The sequence below is a fragment of the Cydia fagiglandana genome, chromosome 23 (assembly GCF_963556715.1).
Source record: "Cydia fagiglandana chromosome 23, ilCydFagi1.1, whole genome shotgun sequence".
NCBI classification, from domain to species: domain Eukaryota; kingdom Metazoa; phylum Arthropoda; class Insecta; order Lepidoptera; family Tortricidae; genus Cydia; species Cydia fagiglandana.
The window spans coordinates 4,854,527-4,878,275 of NC_085954.1; the positions used below are offsets into that span (position 1 = coordinate 4,854,527).

Consider the following 23,749-nt stretch of genomic DNA (forward strand, 5'->3'; position numbering starts at 1 on the left):
TGGTCTCGCCTCAGCATAATACATCACATCACATCACAACAACATTTTAACATGTAAAGTTGTGATAATAATACTAAAATTACTTTTTAAACTAACAAAACCTTCAGAACAATTACCGTTCATAAGAACATCAAGTACACGCAAGAACAAAAGTGCTACAATTGGATTCTAAAGCGGTTAGTTTTTATTGCAACCCCCGGGCAAGTTGGAGACGTAGAGATAACACTTCTGAATACGATTGTATCTTTACGAAGTTTCAGACTTTTTCATTGTTTCATAGTTTTCTGAAGTTAAATTGAGATTTGCTAGTTTTGTGCAGCTTTTAATTTAAATAGTAGATACTTACCTAAATAGCATTTCTTTATTGTATTTCTGCAATCAAAGTGAGGAAAGTGAGGTGTGATATATCAAGATAGGGTAATTCGCCAGTAACTGGCCACTTTTAGTAACTCTCATAATTATTGCTGTCCCGCTCGCATTGTCATTGACCGCCGGCATCGTGGGCGAGACAGCAATATACCTAATTACGCGCGTACGATAGAGATAGGAGCAGGCTGTCAATGTACGAAATTTATTGTGCCTTTAACAAGTTTCATATAAAAAGTTTTATTTACGTATTATAGTACGCATGACGTAAAAATAACGATTCTTACGTCATCCGTACTAAAAGTTTGAGCATTGATTGGTCCCATAGTCAAAGTTGCTCAGAATAATCCCAAAACCTCCCTGGCAACGGGAATGCACTTATTTTTTTAGACACCCTGTATAACTAAGAGGATTCCAACCCAATGAGCAACTTACATAATAAATATATGTGCTTTTCCATGGCATAATATCCATCTCCTAAACCTACGTATGCTTTACAAATGTCATATTCTGTATACACCTGATCAACCGTTGTGTAAATAAATAACGAAACGACGCCGGTATTTCGGTAACTACAGTAATAATATTTTAATTATAAGCAGTACTTTAACTTTACTTTTTTTCCCACGGAATACAGTAGACGGTGCAGGCCGGAGTTTAGGCAGACCGAAAAGGAGATGGCGGGACGACTTGGACACATTCTACCCCAAATGGTGGGAAAATGCCGATGACAGGGTCGAGTGGAAAAAACGAGGGGAGGCCTTTGCCCTGCAGTGGGACACCAAGTAGGCTAGAAAAAAAAAAAAAAAAAAAACTTTAACTTTGTTAAAACGCTCCTGTTTTGTTTTAGCCCTCATTTAGACGGCGCGAGAACTCGCATGCGAGTTTCATTACATTGCGTTATTAGATCGATCGGCTGATTTAACCTCAATGGTCCGCAATGTAACTAAAATAGCATGCGAGTTCGCGTGCCGTATAAACGAGCCCTTAATTTAGAGACTTGAACCGTCAACTGGTAGAGTTAGATTAAAATCTAAGGATGTGTAAAATCTAAGAAAATAGTTATAAGATAACTTGTTTGACAGTTTAGTCTAATTCATGATTTTTTTTGTAGTAGCTGGTTTGTTAGTGCGTCCCCATACAACGGTGTGCACTAACAAACCAGCTGTAGAGTTAGTCGCGTTGTTTACCAGAAGTAGCTTCTTACACGAAATAAATTGAAAAGATTGTGAAAATCTCTGCTTATCAATATCTACTGCTGAATATCGTAATAATAGTGTCAGCTTTTCATTTATTTAGAATAACGAGTTATATCCTTCCAAAAACAAACAGTGGTATCAACAAAGTGTTATTAAATTTATGGAACTTGACTCCAGCAGTTTAGAAATCAAATTAATTGTGGTCTGATCTTCAGAAATGATACGATCTCTGTGTTGCATTCCATTTGTAACGTGCCGGCTGGCGTTTTGTGTAGTTTCAAAATACTGCTAACAATATTTTTGCCGTGTCCACAGCTTGGGACCCTCGAATTAGGGTCCGACCGTACGACGGATTACTCACTGAATAATTAACTAACGTTTATTTTACCCTCGTAACTTAAAGTAACCTGTCATTATGAAACTACATAAATGTTACGTTCTTTTGTGACATAGGAAAAAAGGGCGAACGTTTTATAACTTATTTCAATGGGGTAAGGTGGGTGTGTGGGGTAAGTTATTGCGAAGTAATATTACTGTATTTGTAATGGGTATTTATTTATTTATGTATAGGTTAAGACTTATAGGGAGCGAGCGGCATTGGAATAAAAAAAATGTTATTGATACGTTATTTAATCATAAAATATCTCACTCGCGTATCTCGCTCGAATACTCCCCAGTATTAACTTTTAATTAACTTCGAGCGAGAATAAAGCGAGATACGCGTTCGAATGATGTCAAGAGAAAGTGAATTAAAAAAAGCGCTGGATTTTTTTAATTTGCCTTTATGAAAACAATTAAGTGTGGTATTGGTAACGTAAACAATGTTTATTGCCTAAATAAAATAAATAAATGCAAAATAAAACATTCCATTTCAAAAAATCCCTGTTTGTGTCGGAACGGAAGTACGCATCTGCGTGTTTCCATCGCCAGATGCCAGTTTTAATAAAAAATTAGGTATTTTTATTGTCTTGCTTTGTAAATATTTTTGTTAAAAATATATGAAGACTAGCTTTTGCCATGGCAATATTTAATTTCGAGCTTAATATGCTTAATTGCTTGCACCAATTAACAGGCAATTCATTAATTTTCTCATTTCCACCCCCTTTTTACCCTAACATAAAAAAACTATCCTATGTCCCTCCCCGGGATTCAAACTAACTCTATGCCAAATTTAAACTAAATCCGTTCAGCGGTTTAAGCGTGACGAGGTAACAGACAGACAGACACACTTTCGCATTTATCTATTTACATGAATTGCTGAAATAATAACTACCTAATTGTTTTAAAACCCTCTTACTTTTTGTATGTAAGTGTTAATATCAGTTTCAATAAAAGTCAGTCGCGAAGTAAATAATTGACATTCACAAAAAAATATCCTCCCTCCCCTTTCTCATGAAATCTCAAATAACTGTCTTCGCCAATAATTCAGTATTCATTCGGCAGATAAATTCAATTGGAATCCATTTTGTACCGTCGGCAGAGGCGGTCCCGCGGGTCCGCGGCGCCGGCGCGGGATTTCATTACTTTTAATATGCTGGCGGATAGACGTGCTTATGCTGACTATACACCTCTAAATATTATAGATTTTTTTTGTTTCTGTATCTGTATTTTTTGTATTAATTTTATAGTTTTTTTTTAATGTAATTCGACATTAAGAGACCATATACCTACATATCTGAGTAATTGTAATATGTTAGTTTGAATTAATAATTGATTAATTAGTTGTATTTTATATAATTGTTGATGTATTGTTATTATTTTTGCTTTTATTATGTGTGCCATTGTGGCCTATTTGCTGAATAAATGTTGAAGTTTTGAACTTGTATACAATGCCGCGAAAGTTTTACAGCGAAAGTTTGCAATTCAATTAATTGTAGGGTTTTCAATAAAAGCCTTTTATTTAACATTTGGAGCAAAAAACTACCTACCAAAAATGTTTTTTCCTTTTCATAATTTCAAATTCTAACGTAAGTAACTATAAAAACTTAAATTCAAATGCACATTACAAATGGCTTTCAACCACAAATCATACATAAATCTCAGCAAAAAATACCAAAACTAACAAATTGCTACCAACCGCAGCCACGTGTCACGCCCGTGTCAAAACATACCACAACTTCACAATCAGATGGTCATAAATAACCTTTAAAACTGCTTGGAATTTCAACTGTATCACTACGACATAGAGTCTAAAATTGTATTCATGGGAATGGGTATTTCAAAGTAATACTTCTTATGCCGTAGATTTTAGGAATACAAAGGATGGAAGCCGAAACGGGTACGATGCATTCGAATTTGGATTCTAAAGTGTTGATATTAGGATTGGATTTATAATGCATTTAGTTTACAGTTGTAAAGATTTATTTAAATTCTATTTTAAATCACTATTATGATCGTAGGCACATGTATTCTAAATTAACAACACATTTGTATAATCGAACTTGATGTTATTCGAATTTGTACCTTAAATTACATATAATATAAGAACGTTACGCTTAAAATTTACATTGTAATCGGATTACATTTACGAAAACAATTTTAAGAACAGTTCACTCGTTTTTTTATTAACTCGTACCTATCTAATTACATTAAATGTTTTTTTTCGCCTTTTTTGAAATACGACACCTAAATATATGTACGTAACTTTTTAATCAGCAAATTTCAGGAAATGCTAACATGTGTTTCTTTCTTTACAGGTAACTAAATATCTTCATTTTGAAAATGTCTTCAATTTCCAACCTAGACTTTGTAAGTACTAAAGATAGCTTAAAGCTATGAAAAGCACCTGAAAGTCATAGATCTTATTTATATTAAAATAATTTTCTCAAAAATGGACGTCAAAGTCGACTTTGCCGTGTAAAAAATAGGTCGCGAAGCGCGGAGTTTATGGTCAGTCAAAAATTAAAAAGTTAAAAACATTGCAGTCTCGATTTTAGGACTGCAATGTTGCATACAAATTCCATTATTTGTCGAGTTTCAAACTTTTTAAAAGTTGAAATGGCCATATCAAATGAAGGCACAGGCCCATTAAACAGCCAAACAGATGATTAGTACCGCGACTATTTAGCTGTTTCAAATAGGTTGGCGTATTTTCGGCAGAAAAATACACTTCTATTTTTTTATTAAAAAAAATAAAAAGGCGGCAAGGGCTTTGTTCTGTGAAAATATATACGAAAGAATGTTGCTTTTGTAAAATATTTCTATGATATTTATATTTCTTGCACCATTTTTGAGAAAAGCACTATATATGACTCGGCTGGAAGTATACTTGCTGGCTTCGGATTCAATTAAACGGACTCCCAAGGTCGTCCGTTTAAAACGAATCCTCAGCCTGCAAGTAGCTACTTCCGAGCCTCGACAATAATGTACTAATTATTCATACTCGTAAAAACAAGCAAGTCTTTAAATAAAAATATTTACAATTTCACGTATAAAATTGTAATGTAAGTTTTCTTTGACGTCTAAACTAATTTACAGTTTAGATTAAACGTCAAACGTCGTTGTCCGTGTTTTGTAAATTATATATTTTACAAATGTAATTAGGTACTAAAAAGTTTTATAATTTCATCTGCAATCAACTTTAATTCTGTCTAAAGGTTAATTTGTCTGCCCTTGCCCTCTAAATGTTATTATTTAACACTGGGGTTCATCCACATATTACGTCACACCAACAAGGGGGTGGGTTAAGGCCTATATTTTGCATAGAAAAAATGTGTGACAAGGAGGTAGGAGGGGTCTAAAAAATCGAAATGATGTGTGATGTAATTCGACACCCTGACAGTAATTTTAACAGATGATCACTAACTGATCAGTTACTACTAGGTTGTCTCAGACCTACTCTATGGCAAAAAAATTGTTAAGCACCTTTGGTAATACGACGACACTTGTTCAATAAAAGCTTATAATTTTTTATCATCACTTCGCTTAAAAACCTACAAAAAAATACAAAAAGTTTACCACCACTAGGCCCCGACGAGATTCGAACTCGTGATCTCCTGTTTACTAGACAGGCGCTTTAACCAACTAAGCCACGGCGCCGTTGTCTCGCCTAGCGAAATTATCAGGGTTGTTGTACAGGCGACCTCAAACATGTTTACATTTTATTGCGTGGACGACCAGTCGGGCCTAGTGGGCAGTGAAGTTACCATGCTTTAGGGCAGCGGTCGGCAACCTTTTAGCAGCCAAGGGCTAAATAGTAGTTAACGGAGGTGACGCGGGCCGTACTTTGTTAATATTTATGACTTTATGAGATATTGTCGTTTGTCACTATTACATACAAAATAGCCAAGGCGGCCCTCGGGCCGCAAGTGGCAGGTTCACGAGCCGCATGCTGCCCGCGGGCCGCAGGTTGCCGACCGCTGCTTTAGGGGCTCATAGATTAACAGTCCACGGGACGGTATCGGCCTGTCAGTTGTTAGGAACTGTCAAAATTTTGTTCTAACTGACAGGCCGATACCGTCCGGCGGACTGAATCTTTATGAAGCCAATGGTCCCGGGGTCAAACCTGGTAAGGGCATATGTATGTATTCCTGTGATGGGCATGTGTACCTACATGTATTCCTGTGATTAGCACATATATTTGTTCCTAAAGCATGGGTGTTTTCTATGGATAGTATTTATAAATGTTAGTACCGATCACACAAGCCTACTGACCTGACTTACTGTGGTGACAACTGACACTAGTGACTAATGTCCTATAATAATGATATATTTATTTTTCGCCTTATTACAATGGAGTATAGTGCAAAACTGTACCTAAAAATATCTTTGACCCCGATTGTAATTGTAGATATGTGGGTGTCTTAACAACTGTTATCTTTTTAATTGTAATGATAATATGATAATAAGCAGGTGATATGATATGACCAGACAGAAGTTCTTGTGGCATAAACGACTGTTTGAGAAAATGAAACATCGATAAATCTGTTATCGATAAGTCATAGATTAATAAAGAGGCCCACTGATTAACAGTTCGCCGGACGGTATTGGCCTGTCGGTTGTTCGGAGCTGTCAAAATTTTGTTCTAACTGACAGGCCGATACCGTCCGGCGGACTGTTAATCAGTGGGCCCCTTCATATTTAAAATATGTAACTTCTACTTGCTATGTAAGTTACCGACAAATTTCAATAATGCAAATCAATTAAATTAAACAAATAAATAATACTTATTTATTAGTAAATTTTGTTAGAAGAAACGTATCACTTTTCCTTACTATATTTATTTATTTAAAGTAATCATTCCATAATCGTGATACTTAGGGGGCCCACTTATTATCAGTTCGCCAGACGGTATCGGCCTGTCAGTTGGAACAAAATTTTGACAGTTCCGAACAACTGACAGGCCGATACCGTCCGGCGGACCGTTAATCAGTCCCTTTACATAGTCAATTGTTTACCAAATGTTTCAAATGGTGAATGGAAACGAAATGATACATCATAAACATATTGATTTCCGATAATCCTAGGATTACGTTCCACATAACTAAATGGATTACACGATAATCCCGTTTGAACGTTGAGCTCTCTTGTAAACATTGTGCTCTGTATATTTTGTAGGTACCCATTATTGACACAATAGTTATTTACGAATTTTACGATACAAGTGCGGAAAAGAGGAAATGCGGATTACTTATTTGCACGTGTATCGTACAACGTTTTACAGTACATACGGCCCTTTAAACTTTTGACATACGCACGAAAAGTGCTATTTTACGCACTAGTGCGGGAAAATAGTATAAATGTACTGTAAAGGATGTTAATATGTGTTTATTTCCTAAATTAACACAGCGTCAGCGCCGCAATTTTCGTGAAATTTTGTGACCAGGTTTGATGGTGAAATTGAGTTTTTGCCGATTCAGTTTTTGAAAATTATTCAGAATGATCGAATTATATTTATTCAGTTTTAAGCTATAGCGAGTTAGCGAGGTCTTAAGCTCACATAGCCACTAATATTATTTGTATAACTTAAAGTAATAGTGGGTGTAATTTAATACATTTAAACGAGTAATTCTTATTCATTTATATATTTTTCGGGGATTTCGGAATCGGCTCTAATGATTTTGATGAAATTTGCTATATAGGGGTTTCGGGGGCGATAAATCGACCTAGCTAGGTCTCTGGGAAAACGTGTATTTTAGAGTTTTTATTTGTTTTCCGAGCAAAGGTCTGTTTTCCAGATATTATTTATAATTATAACACGTAACAACGTAATATGTCGTAAATACATATGTATATTAAGGGGCTACCAGAGGTTTTGATCGATTTGTGACAAGTTTTGAATCGTATCTCCTTTTTTTGCACTACAGATAGAATTATAAGACAAACGGTTATCGGTTCTTCAATGTTTTATCTCCGGTTATGTCCACCGGATTTTGAAAAAAAAAATAATTATTTTTTTATTTGCATTTTTTAAACATTGTCTAAAAAATCACTTTTTTTGTACCTATCTAGTTGGCAGTGAAGGATCTTACATGTACGAAATCTACATATTTGGGTTCGTCTTTGAATTTGAAGTCTCGAAAATCGTTTCCAAGGTTTATTTTAAACTAATTAAGACAAAAGTTATGGCCAGAAAACCAGTTTTTTAGCCTAAAATTGTTTTTCCGACGTATCGGTATGATGGAAAGGTACAAACAATTAATATCGGCTTGTCAACTTTAGTAAACTTTTATGAATAAGGGGGTTACTTTTTAAAACCCGGTTTAAGACCAATAAAGCCCCAATGATAATGATTCTCATTTGTTTTAGCATTAAAAAACAAATGAGCAGTTGCGGCTGACAACACTTAATTTCGAAAAGGTTTCAAATATACTCAAATTAGTGTAAAGTTACACCCTTTTCTAAGTAACACTGCACCCGGCGCAGACGGTATAAATCACTCGCTATTTTTATTTATTTTCCTTTGTTGGTGACGAGTATTTTGTACCTGGTATTTTTTACCTGTTCGGAATATTTATCTGTTCCGGGGTTTCTTAGGATTTATTTGAGACATCATATAATTTAGACTTTTGTTGTATTTTACAGATGTAGTGCATAATTGTTTTAATCTCGGAAACGTTCGTAAATGTCATGCTAGTTCAGTCAATGTCAGTACTTTTTGTACAGGGACTGACTGAAATAGCAAGACACGTTCGTAAGTTTCTGTGAAAATAATTATATGCACTATATCTGTACTTTACGTTACTCAATAAATCAATAGACAGGTTTCTCAAATAACCTCAACATTGATTAATATCATGCTAAAAATTGTCTATATTTTATATTCCTAATAATTGTCGCCTTTCTTATAATTAACTTTACCATTTTTCCTGTTACTAAACAGTTATCCATACAAATGTGCAAATGGCAGAATATTTCCCAAATATTGGAAATGTTCTGAGAAATATCCAATTTATCAAAGTAGCTAGTATTATACCTCTACATTTAATCAATTTCATTTTTCTTTTGTATCTTTTTATTGAGGTGTGCCAATAAAGAGTATTCTATCTGTCTATCTATTATAATATCTAAAACTTTCAGGTTTTCAACACATATTAACTCACATTTATAGACGGGTACGTAGAGGTAGTACATACTTACAAGTATTTAAGCGCAGTACTTACAAGTATTTTACCAGCTAGTATGTAATCACTGTTCCGATGCTCTTTAATACTAGTATGGCTAAAACAAAGAGTTAATTTATGTTGGTAATTAATTAACCGGTTATATTTGTCACGTTTCGCGCTTAATTCGCTCCCTAGACAGAGAATCGGTATTATTATTCAGATAGGGCGGTGTGAAATGTCCTTAACTCGTCCGATTTAATATTCACGTAAAGGGGCCCACAGATTACCAGTTCGCTGGACGATATCAGCCTGTCAGTTGTTCGACTGTCACCTTTCGCGTTTAACTGACAGGCTGATATTGTCCGGCGAACTGGTAATCTGTGGGCCCCTTTGGATATATAATAAATCATTAATTTAATTAAAACTGTTTGTGACTTTAGATACAAAAGGTCGTTTTGGACTTACAAAAGTTACAAATTGATGACATTTTGCCCTATATTTGATATTATTCGTTCGTGCAACTCAAAGTTCGTAATCTCGAACCAAGTTTACTCTTGTGTGAGAATGTTATTATTATCATATAATATGTATTAAAATTTTTTATTTTTGATTAATTCCTTTAAAAATTTAAAGGAATTAATCAAAAATAGCATGATAGAATAGGGACATATGGAAATGTACTGCGTCTTCGTCAGTTTAATTTGCGTTACGAAGCATGTCTTTTTTTGTGTTTATTATTTAAATTGTATGTGTTTGTATGTTATATTTATTAGCGAGAAATAAATGGCTTTTTTATTTTTATTTTATTTTATTTTATGTATTTAAATACCAAATTTATATGAAATAATGACGTTTATAACACTATCTCACACTTCGCCGTATAAAAGTCGGCACAGAGTTAGCTTAGACTGATTTTTATCTTTTCAATGTCAAAACCAAAACAGATTTTAAGACCTGAATACCGCTCCAGCTCGTACCTGTATCCTCTTTAATTCAATCTCTGAAATTGGAAATGTGTATTTGTACACACAAAACAAACGTATCTTCCTTTATATAAACCACAATCTTCTTATGTTCTTAACATGCACAATGCAGTACAAAGCCACTGGTTTTATTCCTAAAATACACCGAGCGCATACACTCGGACGAAACCAGACTAATGGTAACATTCCATTTCTAACCGCAGCTTCACTACCGGTACTGAACGCGTCATTGTCAATTTTCATAGTAAAATTGACTGTAGTGGCAGCTGTCGTTGGAAATGGAATGTTACCCTAAAGGTGCCCACTGATTATTGATTAATAATCCGCCGGACGGTATCGGGATGTCAGTTGTACGGAACTCTCAAAATTTTGTTCTAACTGACAGGCCGATACCGTCCGGCGGACTGTTAATCAGTGGGCCCCTTTACGCCCTGATTCTAATTTTAATAAAAGTTAAAAATTAGCTCTCGATACGGGTTGTTTAGGAATGGAATTAATTCGTTAAGTGAGTATGCACTTTTGCAACTGGTGTACTATAGTCAAGAGAAATCTCATTTTATACTGGTTGTCATGAGCCAATGCTTTTTTTAGCGTGGTGAATGCTCTGTGCGCTAAACTAGTTTGAAATAAAAAGATCGTAAGTGATATTATTTGCCGACTAATATAATATCTTTTATTTAAACCAACGTACAATGGATTACCGGCCTTTGACGGACTTAGGTCTAGTAAGTATATTTAGTGCACAAGAATGGAAAATGCTACTTTATTATACTAGTAGGTATCTTTAGGCTTACAGGTTGCATTCGGAAAAATGAAAATGGAAAATATTAAATTTCATGTTCTTTGTACCGTCTGTTCTTTGAGGTTTTGAAAATGAACTTATTACCTATAGGAATGCACCGCAAAAAATATACGCAGTTGGGCATATATATTTTAGCTGTACTTACCCCATTATTTGTGTTATTATAGGGAATTTTTATATTATTAATTATGAGATTTATGAGTATTAATAATAACGAACTCTTTCCATTCTCTCTCTTACAGAGAAAAAAAATCCCTAATTATTATTGTCCATTTGGTTACGGTCTTAATACACAATTTTATGTCCGTAACAAAACGGACAAACAAAAAATTAATGAAGTTTTGGGGACACTTATTTCCTCGCAATAGTCTCAAAACAGCCGTCAAAAGTGAAAAAAAATCTAAAATATTGCATTTTTGGGGGTACAACTTTATATAGAAATTACCCAGACATCAATAAGAAACGCAGGTGTATAATATACTCGTATTGTAAGTGTACCTCTGACACGCATACCGTAAGTGGGGACTGAGATTCTAATGACATGCATTTAGGTGAGGTGTCGATATTGCAGTGGAGGCCGGAGAAAAGTGTACACACATTATATCCGAAAATTTTGCTATACATTTTCTAACCTTGGTTTAAAGATAACTGTGGTCGCGTAAGATAATATTGTGTACCAGAGTTAAAAATGGATACCCAATTAATCTGATTTGTAGTAGTTTAGTGTTTAGTTGCCACAAAAATAGCGATTTAGCCAGATATTCCTCGCGTCATCTCGGCATTTTTGCCACGGCTCATGGGAGCCTGGGGTCCCCTTGATAACTAATCCCATTAATTGGCACTAGTTTTTACAAGAAAGAAAACGGACACATAAGATATAAAACGCTTATTATGATACTATTCGTAATGCTACATGTGCATAAGGACCATTTAGGCAAGAAACCTCTCATAATATGGGTACTCCAATGTCTCCAATATTTAATACGGAAATTGAATAAGTTCCATATTCGTGATTTAAATTGAAACTTACTCTTTTTTATATCACGCAGTGTACATGGCAATATCGCCGAGCCACTTGTTGGAATTGGAATCCCATCGTATGATCGTACACTGGCGTGCACTCGGCCGTATGCTTCTGACATTGCACGCTTCTATTGGGTTCCGTTTTTGTTTTTGTTTTTTGCTTTTGAATATATGAGGGTGGCGGTCGTTTTACACCAGCGTTGTGGATGTGATGTTATTTATAGTATAAGAGCTATAGATAGATTACATTATACAATACAATATTCTTTTCTCAAACATGCAATGGAATATTGAGGTTATGTTCCTTATAATAGGCTGCGAAGTATGACGTTTCAGGTGCGGCTAGGACAAGAGGTAGATAATGGAATTTCATACAAATCTTGCAGGCCTAGGCCGGCAAAGTCCTCTTTTTTAATTTCCATTTCACAGATATTTGTGACACAGCATCGTGGCATTCAGCCATTAAAAAAAAAACTAGAGGCAGTATTTGCTTTATGGTTCGTAATGACACTCTGCCACTACGCCTATAAAAAAAAACAATAAACAATGTTTGCTATAATTTGCAGTTTTATTTGTATAAAATCAACATGAACATAATAAAATATAATACATTATTAACCAAATTCTATCATTTTAAATTATAAATTTAACTACACAGACAAAAACATTTAAAGTATTTCATATAAACCTTAGCGGTAAAAAGGTCTACTCAAACACGCGTAGTTATTTTTTTTTTTATTGTTATGGAGGCAAAGTTGAAAAATTTTCATTCTGTATTTCTGTTTTATTGGATTTATGGTGCGTTGTTGATTTTTTTACTTTAATATGAGTTCCGACAAAACAATGAAATTAATATTAATTGTAATCGTAGGAGTTGGAATTGGCAGCGTAAGCAGAATTGATTTTATAGTACATTATTGTCGAGGCTCGGAAGTAGCTACTTGCAGGCTGAGGATTCGTTTTAAACGGACGACCTTGGGAGTCCGTTTAATTGAATCCGAAGCCAGCAAGTAGCCTTCCAGCCGAGTCATATATAGTGCTTTTCTCAAAAATGGTGCAAGAAATATAAATATCATAGAAATATTTTACAAAAGCAACGTTCTTACATATATATTTTGACAGAAAAAACCCTTGCCGCCTTTTTATTTTTTTTAATAAAAAAAATTGAAGTGTATTTTTCTGCCAAAAATACGCCAACCTATTTGAGACATCTAAATAGTCGCGGTACTATTCATCTGTTTGGCTGTTTAATGGGCCTGTGCCTTCATTTGATATGGTAATTTCAACTTTTAAAAAGTTTGGAACTCGACAAATAATGGAATTTGTATGCAACATTGCAGTCCCAAAATCGAGACTGCAATGTTTTTAACTTTTTAATTTTTGTTTGACCATAAACTACGCGCTTCGCGACCAAATTTTTAGACGGCAAAGTCGACTTTGCCGTCCATTTTTGAGAAAAATAACTTGCTGCCTCTGCCGCCAAGTCAAAGACGAAGTAGATATGTATATGGCTGCTTATGGCAATTTTATTATTTGAGAAACTAAGAAAAATGGCTTACAGGTTATTAGAAACAGTTTTGTGGCATATTTTAAAGAAATGAAAGTAAAACTACAAAATCGTCAACACTGTGGAAATTATACTTATTTACTCCATGCATAAAGCAACGATGGACGTGAAACATGATTTTATCAACATGAAAGACTATGTAAACTTATGTGACGAAAACGAAACAGACGGATACAAGGCGAAAAAATCAAAGATACATGAAAATATACGGGTAGTAAAAATCCACGACTCGTGTAAAACATACGCGTGGTAAGTGTTAGTTATATTTTGGGTGTAGTTTACTTTTAGTCTTTTCTATAAATAAAACTTGGGTTTCGTGGATTTTTTGTTTTATTTATTTCATTACATGTTTGAGAAAAGCACTATACATACCTCGGCGGGAAATGGGGTTGCCCGCGCTCAGACCTATCCGGCCTCGCTTCGCTCGGCCGTCTATATGTCTTCGGCCGGCAACCCCTTTCGTCCCGGCCTCTGTAGTAATGTACTATTATTGCACACCCCATTACAGAAAATAATACAGGAAGAAGAGGTTAACAAAGAGGTTAAGGTTTGGTGGGTCTTATCGCCAAAAAGCGATCTCTTCCAGACAACCAGAAAAGATATAAGAGAATAAATTAATCTGTTCAGAGAAACCTTGGCTTCGAGCTTAGATCAAAAATAATTGAATGCAAAATTTTACAACAATCTTTACACAAATCATTATCCCGCAAAAATTGAAATTTTGTTTAGTCTCTCCGAACAAGTTTACCTGTTACATCGCTACAATATTCTGCACTGGCAATCTCCTTAAAATCCTTACTTCCCAAATAACTGTTCTACTGCCATTGTAAATACTACCTTAACTTGTTACATATAAAGTCCACTCTACTGTAAAGCGCAAAGTGTAGTAATTTTTTCACGGGCATGCATTGTTTGAAGCCGAGACGAAATGTATTGTCATCGCTTACACAGTACAGGCGAACGGTCGTCCTAGGCTGGCCTTTATAAGTAGAAGGAGAAGATCAAGGTAGATGTGTACCTAAGATAACTGACCCCCCTCCCCCTGCCTCAATTGTAATATCATGACAGGGATCGGTCCGAAAAAAGGTAATCAAAACCAATGACAAAATTTCTAACTTAATTACTTGAAAATAATGACACATAAAGATGAATCGTTCGTTGCTTTGGGTGGTCACGTAGAAGGGAAGAGAAGTAGAGGAAGAGCGCCTACCCGGTGCATAGACACAGTAAAGGCATATGCAGGACCCAAGGCCCAGACCTGCCTGCAAATGGCGCAGGATAGGAGAGCCTGGAAGAAAGTGGTATTAAGCGTTGGTAATCACGACCCTCAGCAATGAGGATACGACTGGAAAGAAGAAGGTCATGTGACCTACGATAGTAAGTAGGTATACTGGCTGACTGTAATATGCTGGTTTTTGCCTGAGCCAGACACTTGCGGCACTTGGCGAATAACATACCAGCTACGTAAGAGCCGAATGGATCCGAATGGGTCCGAATGGGATGCAATCTGGTTGCGTCGCATAGAGATGCAGGTTGAGTGAATAAAAATAATAAAATGGTGTGACAGGATTCGAGAATTGGGAAAGTTTTCTTGAGACAATTCCTTTCCTTCATTTAACTTGCTATTTTTATTTCTGAAGGTAAGGACGGAGGAGTTTAATGTGCGGAGTTGATAAGGGATCATAAAACCAACTTAGGGCCGGGTTGCATCAAACACAGTTGACGGACTGCCTAACGTCACTCAGCAGTCAACTATGAACTATGGGAAGTCCATACAATAAAATTTAACGAATTCTTTAACGGTGACAGACCGTTGGTGCAACTGACTTTTATCCAATAGATTTTATTCAGGTTATTTTTTTAATATACGTATATACCAATTCAATTCTTAATATACTTACTTGGTTCTTTTTTATAAATTTATTGTTCTCGTACTTTTTAATCGTAAACCAAATTTTACCCGTCAAAAGCTGATAGCGCTTCTTATCTTACGGCTCGAATCGGAAAATGAGTTAGATTTCTACCAGACTTCAACAAGTTACGATATGGATAATTTAAAGATATTTGTAAGATAGATATGTCGAATTTGACGTTACCGCGATTCTGGAGGTCCTCTTGAACGATTTCGACAAGTTATGACTTAGATATCCAAGTCACATCTAGTCGATATCTAATGTAGATCTAGTTGATCTCTAAATCGTCTCTAGATCTTGTGATTATCTCGAAATCCGAATAGGCCTGTTAGTTATTGTTTGGTCTCTAACTTTAGATATCCCAAAGAGGATTGTGTTCATCAGTGTCTCAGTTAGCAAGATGTCGAAACTCTCAATATTCGAAGCGGGCATCCGCCTGTTATGCTCGGTTGGGCAAATTGTTCGATGCAGTTATTGACAGGTAGAATCAACGGGTAGAAGTTAAGTTTAACAAATAGAGTCGGACCAAGCTAACTCTGCATGAAATTTGCAATGATTAAGTGTGGCAATGTCATATGACGTTTATAATGACACTGCCTTACTTTGAACTGTTCGAGTATGTATGTACCTACATACCTGGGAATTTTCACTTAAATGTGTAGCATTTTTGTTTTCGAAAATCCATCAACTTTTGCGTTATTTCTAATCAGAATTACGAGGACTATCGATTTAAAAAGAAAAAATATGTGGCCCAAAAAGATGTCAGTTTTGTAACGCATTTTCACATACATTTTGTATGGTCCGTTATGAAACTGACACCCTAAATTTGTATGAAAAACTGGGGACACTTATTTTATTTGCCTCATTCAATAGTACTCGTGATTCTCAGTCTAAATAACCTAAAATAGGTGGTTTTTGGAAAAAAGTAAATGGTACTTACCATTTTTTCTGAAAAACCCCACCTACTCGATGAGAATAAAGTAAGGATGTAGTAATCTTTAGGTTAATACTTTAGGTAGGTATAGCTTTTAATTACTCCTATATGTCTAGGTTGACTGGAAGAGATCCCTCTTAGGGATAAGTGCGCCTTTGCACTAAACATGGGGGCTATTCATAAATTACGTCATTTCAATCGTATATACGGGGGGGGGGGGGTCGGACATCGGATGATGGTAGCATGACGTAGGAGGAAACGGGGTCATTCGAAGCATGATTTTTCGACGATTTATGGACAGCCCCTATATATTTTATCTGTTGTAACCATTATAACCAATTTTCCTTTTTTTTCGTACAATGCGAGTAAAGTATATATACTTACTTACATTTTTTTTTAAATTTACAATTGGTACTTACTTATACTTGTAATGATCCAAAAAGGAAATGGGGACTATTACTTTTGTACGGAGAAGCGGTCACGTGAATTCGTCCCCTATCGTCTTAAATACAGTTGTTATTGTTATTAAAGATAAATATTTCTATTGTTTCAGGACGTGATACACACAATAAGCACCCCGCACGGGCAGGTGCAGAGGATCGTCGTGTTCAAGAAAAATGGCGTCCAGGCCATGGTTGAATATCCTTTTCAATAGAATATACACCTTATACTTAATACGGGTGGGTCGGAATTAGCTTGGCGATGTAAGGGCACATGGAACGTGAGACAAAGACGAGTGCTTTAAGACTGGTTTATTATTTTCTTCAACAATGCTCTCCGCATGCTAATATGTGACGTTATGATGAAAAGGGACCTTATTGTCGATGGCGCTTACGGCATTATTAACGACGCTCCGATATAAATACAATGCCGCGCGACGCTGTGCGGCGTAAGCGCCATCGACAATAAGGTCCCTTTTCATGGATAATGCAACATATATGACAGGCAACAGGAGCATTTTTGATAATTTTCGAAGATAATTGATACTTTAATCCTCCGACCTGAAATAAACTTTTCTTGGCTATTCTATTTCTTTAGATTTAAACAGAGATTCTAATAAAATCTCTGATCTGGCAATATTTCCGATAAATTCGCATTTAATAGTCGAACATAAAAAACAAATGAAGAATCCATATAAACAATGAAAATATAAATATTATGAAAAACACTCAAGCGTCACTCTCTATTAATAAGATCGTAAATTAGAGTATATTTTTACGAGGTCGTAAACCTTACTAGGCGCACGCGCATGCTGTTTTAGATTAGGGCGGGGAAATTATGTATCGATACGTGTCAATACATATCGATAAATTTGCCGTTTTTTGCCGTTTGCTGGGCATAAGTATAAGGCCTGAGTCGACGCTGGAGATAGGCGTGCAGCGGGGCGGAGCGTGCGGCGTGCATGTTAAACAAATGCAAACGTATAGTTGAGTTTCTTTTATTTTTTGCCATTTTTATAGGCTGCTATTTAACTGATCACCAGATCTAGTAAAATTTAACCTACCAAAAACATAAATGTAAAAAAGGAGAGCCAAGTTCAATACAAAAATTATGCTTGGCTGTGGGGCTCGCCGCAAAAAGAATGGAGATCTAAATGAGTGCCACTGTCAAGTTCTATGCAAAATCCAAATATGTATTTATAGGAACAAAATAACATTATAAACAAGTATTAAACTCTATTTCTTTGCTTTATTGGATACCTATAACAATTGCTGTTATTTAAAAAAATGTGAGATCTTAAAGTAGGTTAGATTTGACTTGGCCAGTTTTCATTATATCAATCATTTTATATTTATTGTAATTCTGATAAAACCTGGCCAAGCCAAATCTAACCTACTTTAAGATCTCACATTTTTTTAAATAACAGCAATTGTTATAGGTATCCAATAAAGCAAAGAAATAGAGTTTAATACTTGTTTATAATGTTATTTTGTTCCTATAAATACATATTTGGATTTTGCATAGAACTTGACAGTGGCACTCATTTAGATCTCCATTCTTTTTGCGGCGAGCCCCACAGCCAAGCATAATTTTTGTATTGAACTTGGCTCTCCTTTTTTACATTTATGTTTTTGGTGGGATATCAATACTTTTTGTAAAGAAAACTAGGCAGGTATTGAGATTTAATGTTTTTTCTTGTGTTTCCGCTGTATGGTTTTTACTTCTGTTCTTTGTATAATTATGTGGTGCCGCGCGCCGCCGACGACACACCGTTGGCCGGTTGTTTAGAGCGTATTACAAGTTTTTTGTATGGGGACACCACTTATTTTTTGACTTAACTTTATTTTAAAACTTGGTCATTAACTGAGGCTCTAAAATCTAAACTCAAGGTTTGCCAGCGTGCGATGGAGCGTAGTATATTAGGTGTTCGCAGAACTGATCGGATCAGAAACACGGAACTACGCTCCAGAACTAGAGTTGTAGATGTAGGCGTCAAGACCGCTAAGCTTAAGTGGGACTGGGCCGGACATGTCTGCCGCATGCACCCAGAAAGGTGGGCCAAAATGGTTACTGAGTGGGACCCACGGAATACAGTAGACGGTGCAGGCCGGAGTTTAGGCAGACCGAAAAGGAGATGGCGGGACGACTTGGACACATTCTACCCCAAATGGTGGGAAAATGCCGATGACAGGGTCGAGTGGAAAAAACGAGGGGAGGCCTTTGCCCTGCAGTGGGACACCAAGTAGGCTAGAAAAAAAATAATAATAATAATAATAATACATATATTGGGGTAGTTTCAAATATCTGCTTGTAACGGTTCCAACGCTACAATAAAAAAATATTTTTTTGTATGGGGACCCCCCCTATTTTTTAACTTTTTTTTATTTTTAGATTTTTCCCTACGCTTACACACAATAACCGAGCTGGATTCCAAATTTCATCCTTCTAGGTCATCTGGAAGTAGGTTAGGTTTAGGTACTTATATGTCAGTCCCAATAAAAAGTGGTTTTTTTGTATGGGGACCCCCCCTATTTTTTAACTTTATTTTATTTTTAGATTTTTTCCTACGGTTACACACAATAACCAAGCTGGATTCCAAATTTCATCCTTCTAGGTCATCTGGAAGTAGGTTAGGTTTAGGTACTATAAGTCATAAGTCAGTCTTAAAATTTACGACTTTTTGACCTTCATACCTTTATAACCGTTTGAGCTAGCTTCATGAAATTTGGGCTTCTAGATATCCTTATGGATATAATTAAACACATGTAGTTTTATGTGTTTACGTCAAAGATGTTTTGAGTTATAGAAGGGTCAAAAGTGGCACCAAGTGGTTCGTGTAATATTACACTCGGCGCTGGCTAGCCAGTTCCTTTGCTTGAACTTGGCTTGACACGCTGCCGCGTGTCTAGATACCAAAAAAATATATTTTACCACCCTAAAATAATGAATGATCACCAAAATTATAACACCATTTTAATGTGAAATGATTACCAATTTTATTACACTTTACTATCCTTTTAAAGGAAATGACACCAAACTAATTATTATTAACCCAAAAATAGTAAATGATTACCAAATTTCAAACCCCATTTTAATGTGAAATGATAACCAATTTTTTACATCTTGCTATCCTATTAAAGAAAATGACACAAAAATAATCATCGTAAACCCAAAAATAGTAAATGACCACCAAAATTAGAACTCCATTTTAATGTAAAGTTATAACCAAATTTTTAAATCTTGCTATCCTATTAAAGCAAATTACGCCAAAATAATCATTGTAAACCCAAAAATAGTAAATGACCACCAAAATTGTAACCACATTTTTATTAAAAATGTGCAAATATTTAATATAATACTATTAAATTTTTCTAGTAGCATTTGGTTTCTGTAAGGGTCGCAATTCAAACCTAACCTAACCCACTTTTCTGATAACAGTTTGGTTCTGTAAGGGTCGCAGTTCAAACCTAACCTAACCCACTTTTCTAATAGCATTTCGTTGCTGTATGGGTCGCAGTTCAAACCTAACCTAACCCACTTTTCTATTAGCATTTCGTTTCTGTATGGGTGGCAGTTGAAACCTAACCTAACCCACTTTTCTAGTAGCATTTCGGTTCTGTGAGGATCGCAGTTCTAACCTAACCTAACCCACTTTTATAGTAGCATTTCGTTTCTGTAAAGGTCGCAGTTCAAACCTAACCTAACCTACTTTTATAGTACCATTTCGTTTCTGTAAGGGTCGCAGTGCTAGCCTAACCTAACCCACTTAACTGATAGCAGTTTAACTTACTTTTCTAGTAGCATAACGAAATGCTACCTAAACTAGAAAAGTAGGTTAGGTTAGGTTAGATACCTATGCGGTGCGGGGTACGGGGGGTTGAGCGGGAGGGGCTAGTAATTTTGGCATCAGTTTACTTTATTTGGTAATATGTATACATTTTTTGGTAATCATAGTGGTTTATTTAGGTGAAAATATCGCATTAATTTGGTCTTCAACATTTGGTGATCATTAATGATTTTTGGTGATCATTCAATATATTTGGTATTTGAATACAATTTGAAGTGCAGTCGTAATTAAAACGGTGGTACTTTTGTATTTTTAGGCCTTATTTTTTTGGTGTTAAGTAAGTTTTTTTGGTAAGCATGATTTTTTTATTTAGGGTGTCAAAGTTTTTTTTGGTGGTCATTATATTTGTAGCCATTTTTATATATTTTTGCCACTTTTGTGTTATTTCTAGTCAGGATCGCGAGCCCTTTTCATCCGTATAGGAGAAAAAGAGTGTCCTAAAATTTCCATACATTTTTCAAACTTTCCTTTGGCAAAAAATGCCAAAAAATAAAAGAAACGCTCAGTTAGGTTAGGCGGTCTTAGTGCATAACAAGGAATATTTCCAATGAAATATCGCACAATGGAATAAGTCATAAATATCGTAAATCTATCGACGTAGCAACGTCACTAGCGGATAAAGTCGATAAAGGTGTAAAACTTTTAACACCTCAGTCTAACGAGCGTCTTGAGATATTTTAACTTTTAATAAAACGTTATTGTCCAAACGAAAAAAGGCGAAGACAGGCAAATGAGATTTGATCACAAAACAGTTAGTTTCCTTTTAATGGACTTCAGAATCAGAATTAGAGCATCAGCTATTAAGTAGGAGTGTATTATTAATCTCTTTATTCATCATTCTTCTTAGGCTAGGTTTTTATAATATGAATATAAAAGTAAAATATAAAAACACTTACAAAACAATAAAAAATACATATAAACACATTATTAATATCATTATCACCTTTGGTGAAATGGGTTTAAACTTTGTTAACTGGATAATTTTAATAATACTTATACCTAAACCAAAAATTTTATTTTCACCACACCAGCTCGGAAAGGCTTACTTTGCACTTCAAAAAGTGATAGCAAAGTTGCATTTTATTCACATGTGAGGCAAAGTAATCAAATGCAAATTTTGAGTTGTGTTCATAAGTTTGCTGGTTGAATTGAATTGGATGATAAATATTTAATAACATTCATTTGGATTTGATTTGGTTTAATTTTGTTTGATATTTTACATTTAATATTTGATTCGGGTTGGTGTGGTGAAAAATTTTGTGTTTCACTCAGGGGCAAATTTTATTTAACCTTTGTGCTTTGAAACCCTCGCAACGCTCAAAATTCCATTTGTCGAACCACTCGCTACGCTCGTGGTTCAATTTTGGAATCTTTCGCTTGCTCGGGTATCAATATTAGCACGAGCGGTTAAACAACAACTTTGCCCCCTTGTAAAACAAATAACTATTAATTCTACGTCCAAAAGCAACTTTAAGAAAAAAGTCTGTACTCAAGACTCCTAAGTAGTTTCCATTCTAAACTTATTCCGTACCGTTTAAAATCAAAAGGTATCAACTGCATATCTATTTCGTTACACTTAGAACCCTGTCTCTTTAAAAGGATCGCATCACCGGTTCCAATCTATGTAACAATGTTAGATGTTCCTTTGAGACAAAGCTTGTGTGCGGATCTGTGTACGAGTATATCGCGATTCGGGAAATGAATAAGAGATTAACTAGATACGATATAGTAAAGATATGACGTCCCACCGATAAAGGTACCTTATGGCGGTTGGCGCTTTACGCTATTATTAACGCCGCTCGAATATTATTGCGCGCTATGCGACTTAAGCGCCAGCCGCCATAAGGTACCTTTTGCCGTGGAACGTGGTTGTTTTTACTATTTCATATCTCATCATCATCATTGGCCTGCCACGTCAATAAGATGATGGTTGGTAACAGCGTCTATATTAAGAGTGCGGCACTTCCGCAAATGACTAGTCCAATGCGAGAGCGGCAGCCGCGACCGCAACTGATCATCCGATGATTTCATATCTAGTGAATATCTAATTCATATCCCGAATCGCGGCACTAGCCGCCATAAGGCCCATAAGGTACCTTGTGCTGTGGAACGTCACATATCTTTACTATTTCATATCTAGTTAATCTCTAATTAATTTCCCGAATCGAGCCGAGAAAGCTTGTGCGCGGATATGTGTAAGTATGTGTGTGTTAACAGGGTTATATGGGTGGAGTATTTGTTGGGATATACAGATCTGATGCAAATAGTATGCGGAGTATGCTAACCGGGTATCAAATGAAACAAATTGAAATGAATAATGATGTTGAGGCTCACAAGTTGAACTAAAAGTATCTGCTTTTAATGACAATAAGTAGGTATTTTGCCCACATATTATTTTATTACTAAAGAGTAATAACTATAGTGAATGTTTTTCAATTTTCAAGGTCTGTCTTTTTGGTTTGGACTATTTACGTTGTCTGTCCGTCACTATACTTATGGACAAATGTATGTATGTATGTAAACACTTTATTGTACATAAGACAGGTTAAGATACAATTAAAAGAAAGTATACAATGTACAAAGGCGAACTTATCCCTATAAGGGATCTCTTCCAGTCAACCTTTGAACAATTGAGAGTAGACAAATGAAAATGACAGACAAACGAACACATGTACAGAAAAGTAAATAATGGTTCAATTATTACCCAAGTAAAGAATTAAAACCTTTAGCCTACATTCTAATATAAATACACATATATAATACATATTAATATAAATACATACATAGAAATAAATGTACATATATATAAACATAATTAAATAAAAATAGTACTCAACCAGAACACAAATTTAGAAAAGCGCATGAAAAGTTTTATTTACCAGTAATTAATCCAGATTACAGCTCCTAAAGTAATTTCAAAATCAGAAATATAACTTTTTTTTAGTTTCTTAAAAAAAATCCAATGAGTGTAGACACCTACACGGATCTGTAGTATTAAATTTTTTTTTATAAGAAAATTACAGAAAAGAGATCTAAGCATTAGTAAAGGTTTTCAAAAGTCCTATATGTATTAGGCCCTATAAAAAAATAACATACTTATTAGGAAAACTACGCTATGTTGGCAGAACTA

At 35.3% G+C, this 23,749-nt stretch overlaps 1 protein-coding gene and 1 non-coding gene across 4 annotated transcripts in view; one reads left to right on the top strand and one right to left on the bottom strand.

The window, feature by feature from the left end:
- LOC134675876 (heterogeneous nuclear ribonucleoprotein L) overlaps positions 1-23,749 on the top strand; it is a 678,145-nt gene that overhangs the window by 521,693 nt on the left and 132,703 nt on the right. For all 3 annotated transcript variants that reach the window (XM_063534203.1, XM_063534205.1, XM_063534204.1), the window contains exon 3: positions 16,885-16,969. In XM_063534203.1, the coding sequence (XP_063390273.1) occupies positions 16,885-16,969 (85 nt within the window). The remainder of the gene's footprint in view (positions 1-16,884; positions 16,970-23,749) is intronic.
- Positions 5,530-5,603, bottom strand: Trnat-agu (transfer RNA threonine (anticodon AGU)). Its single transcript has one exon. It is a non-coding gene; the product is annotated as a tRNA-Thr (tRNA).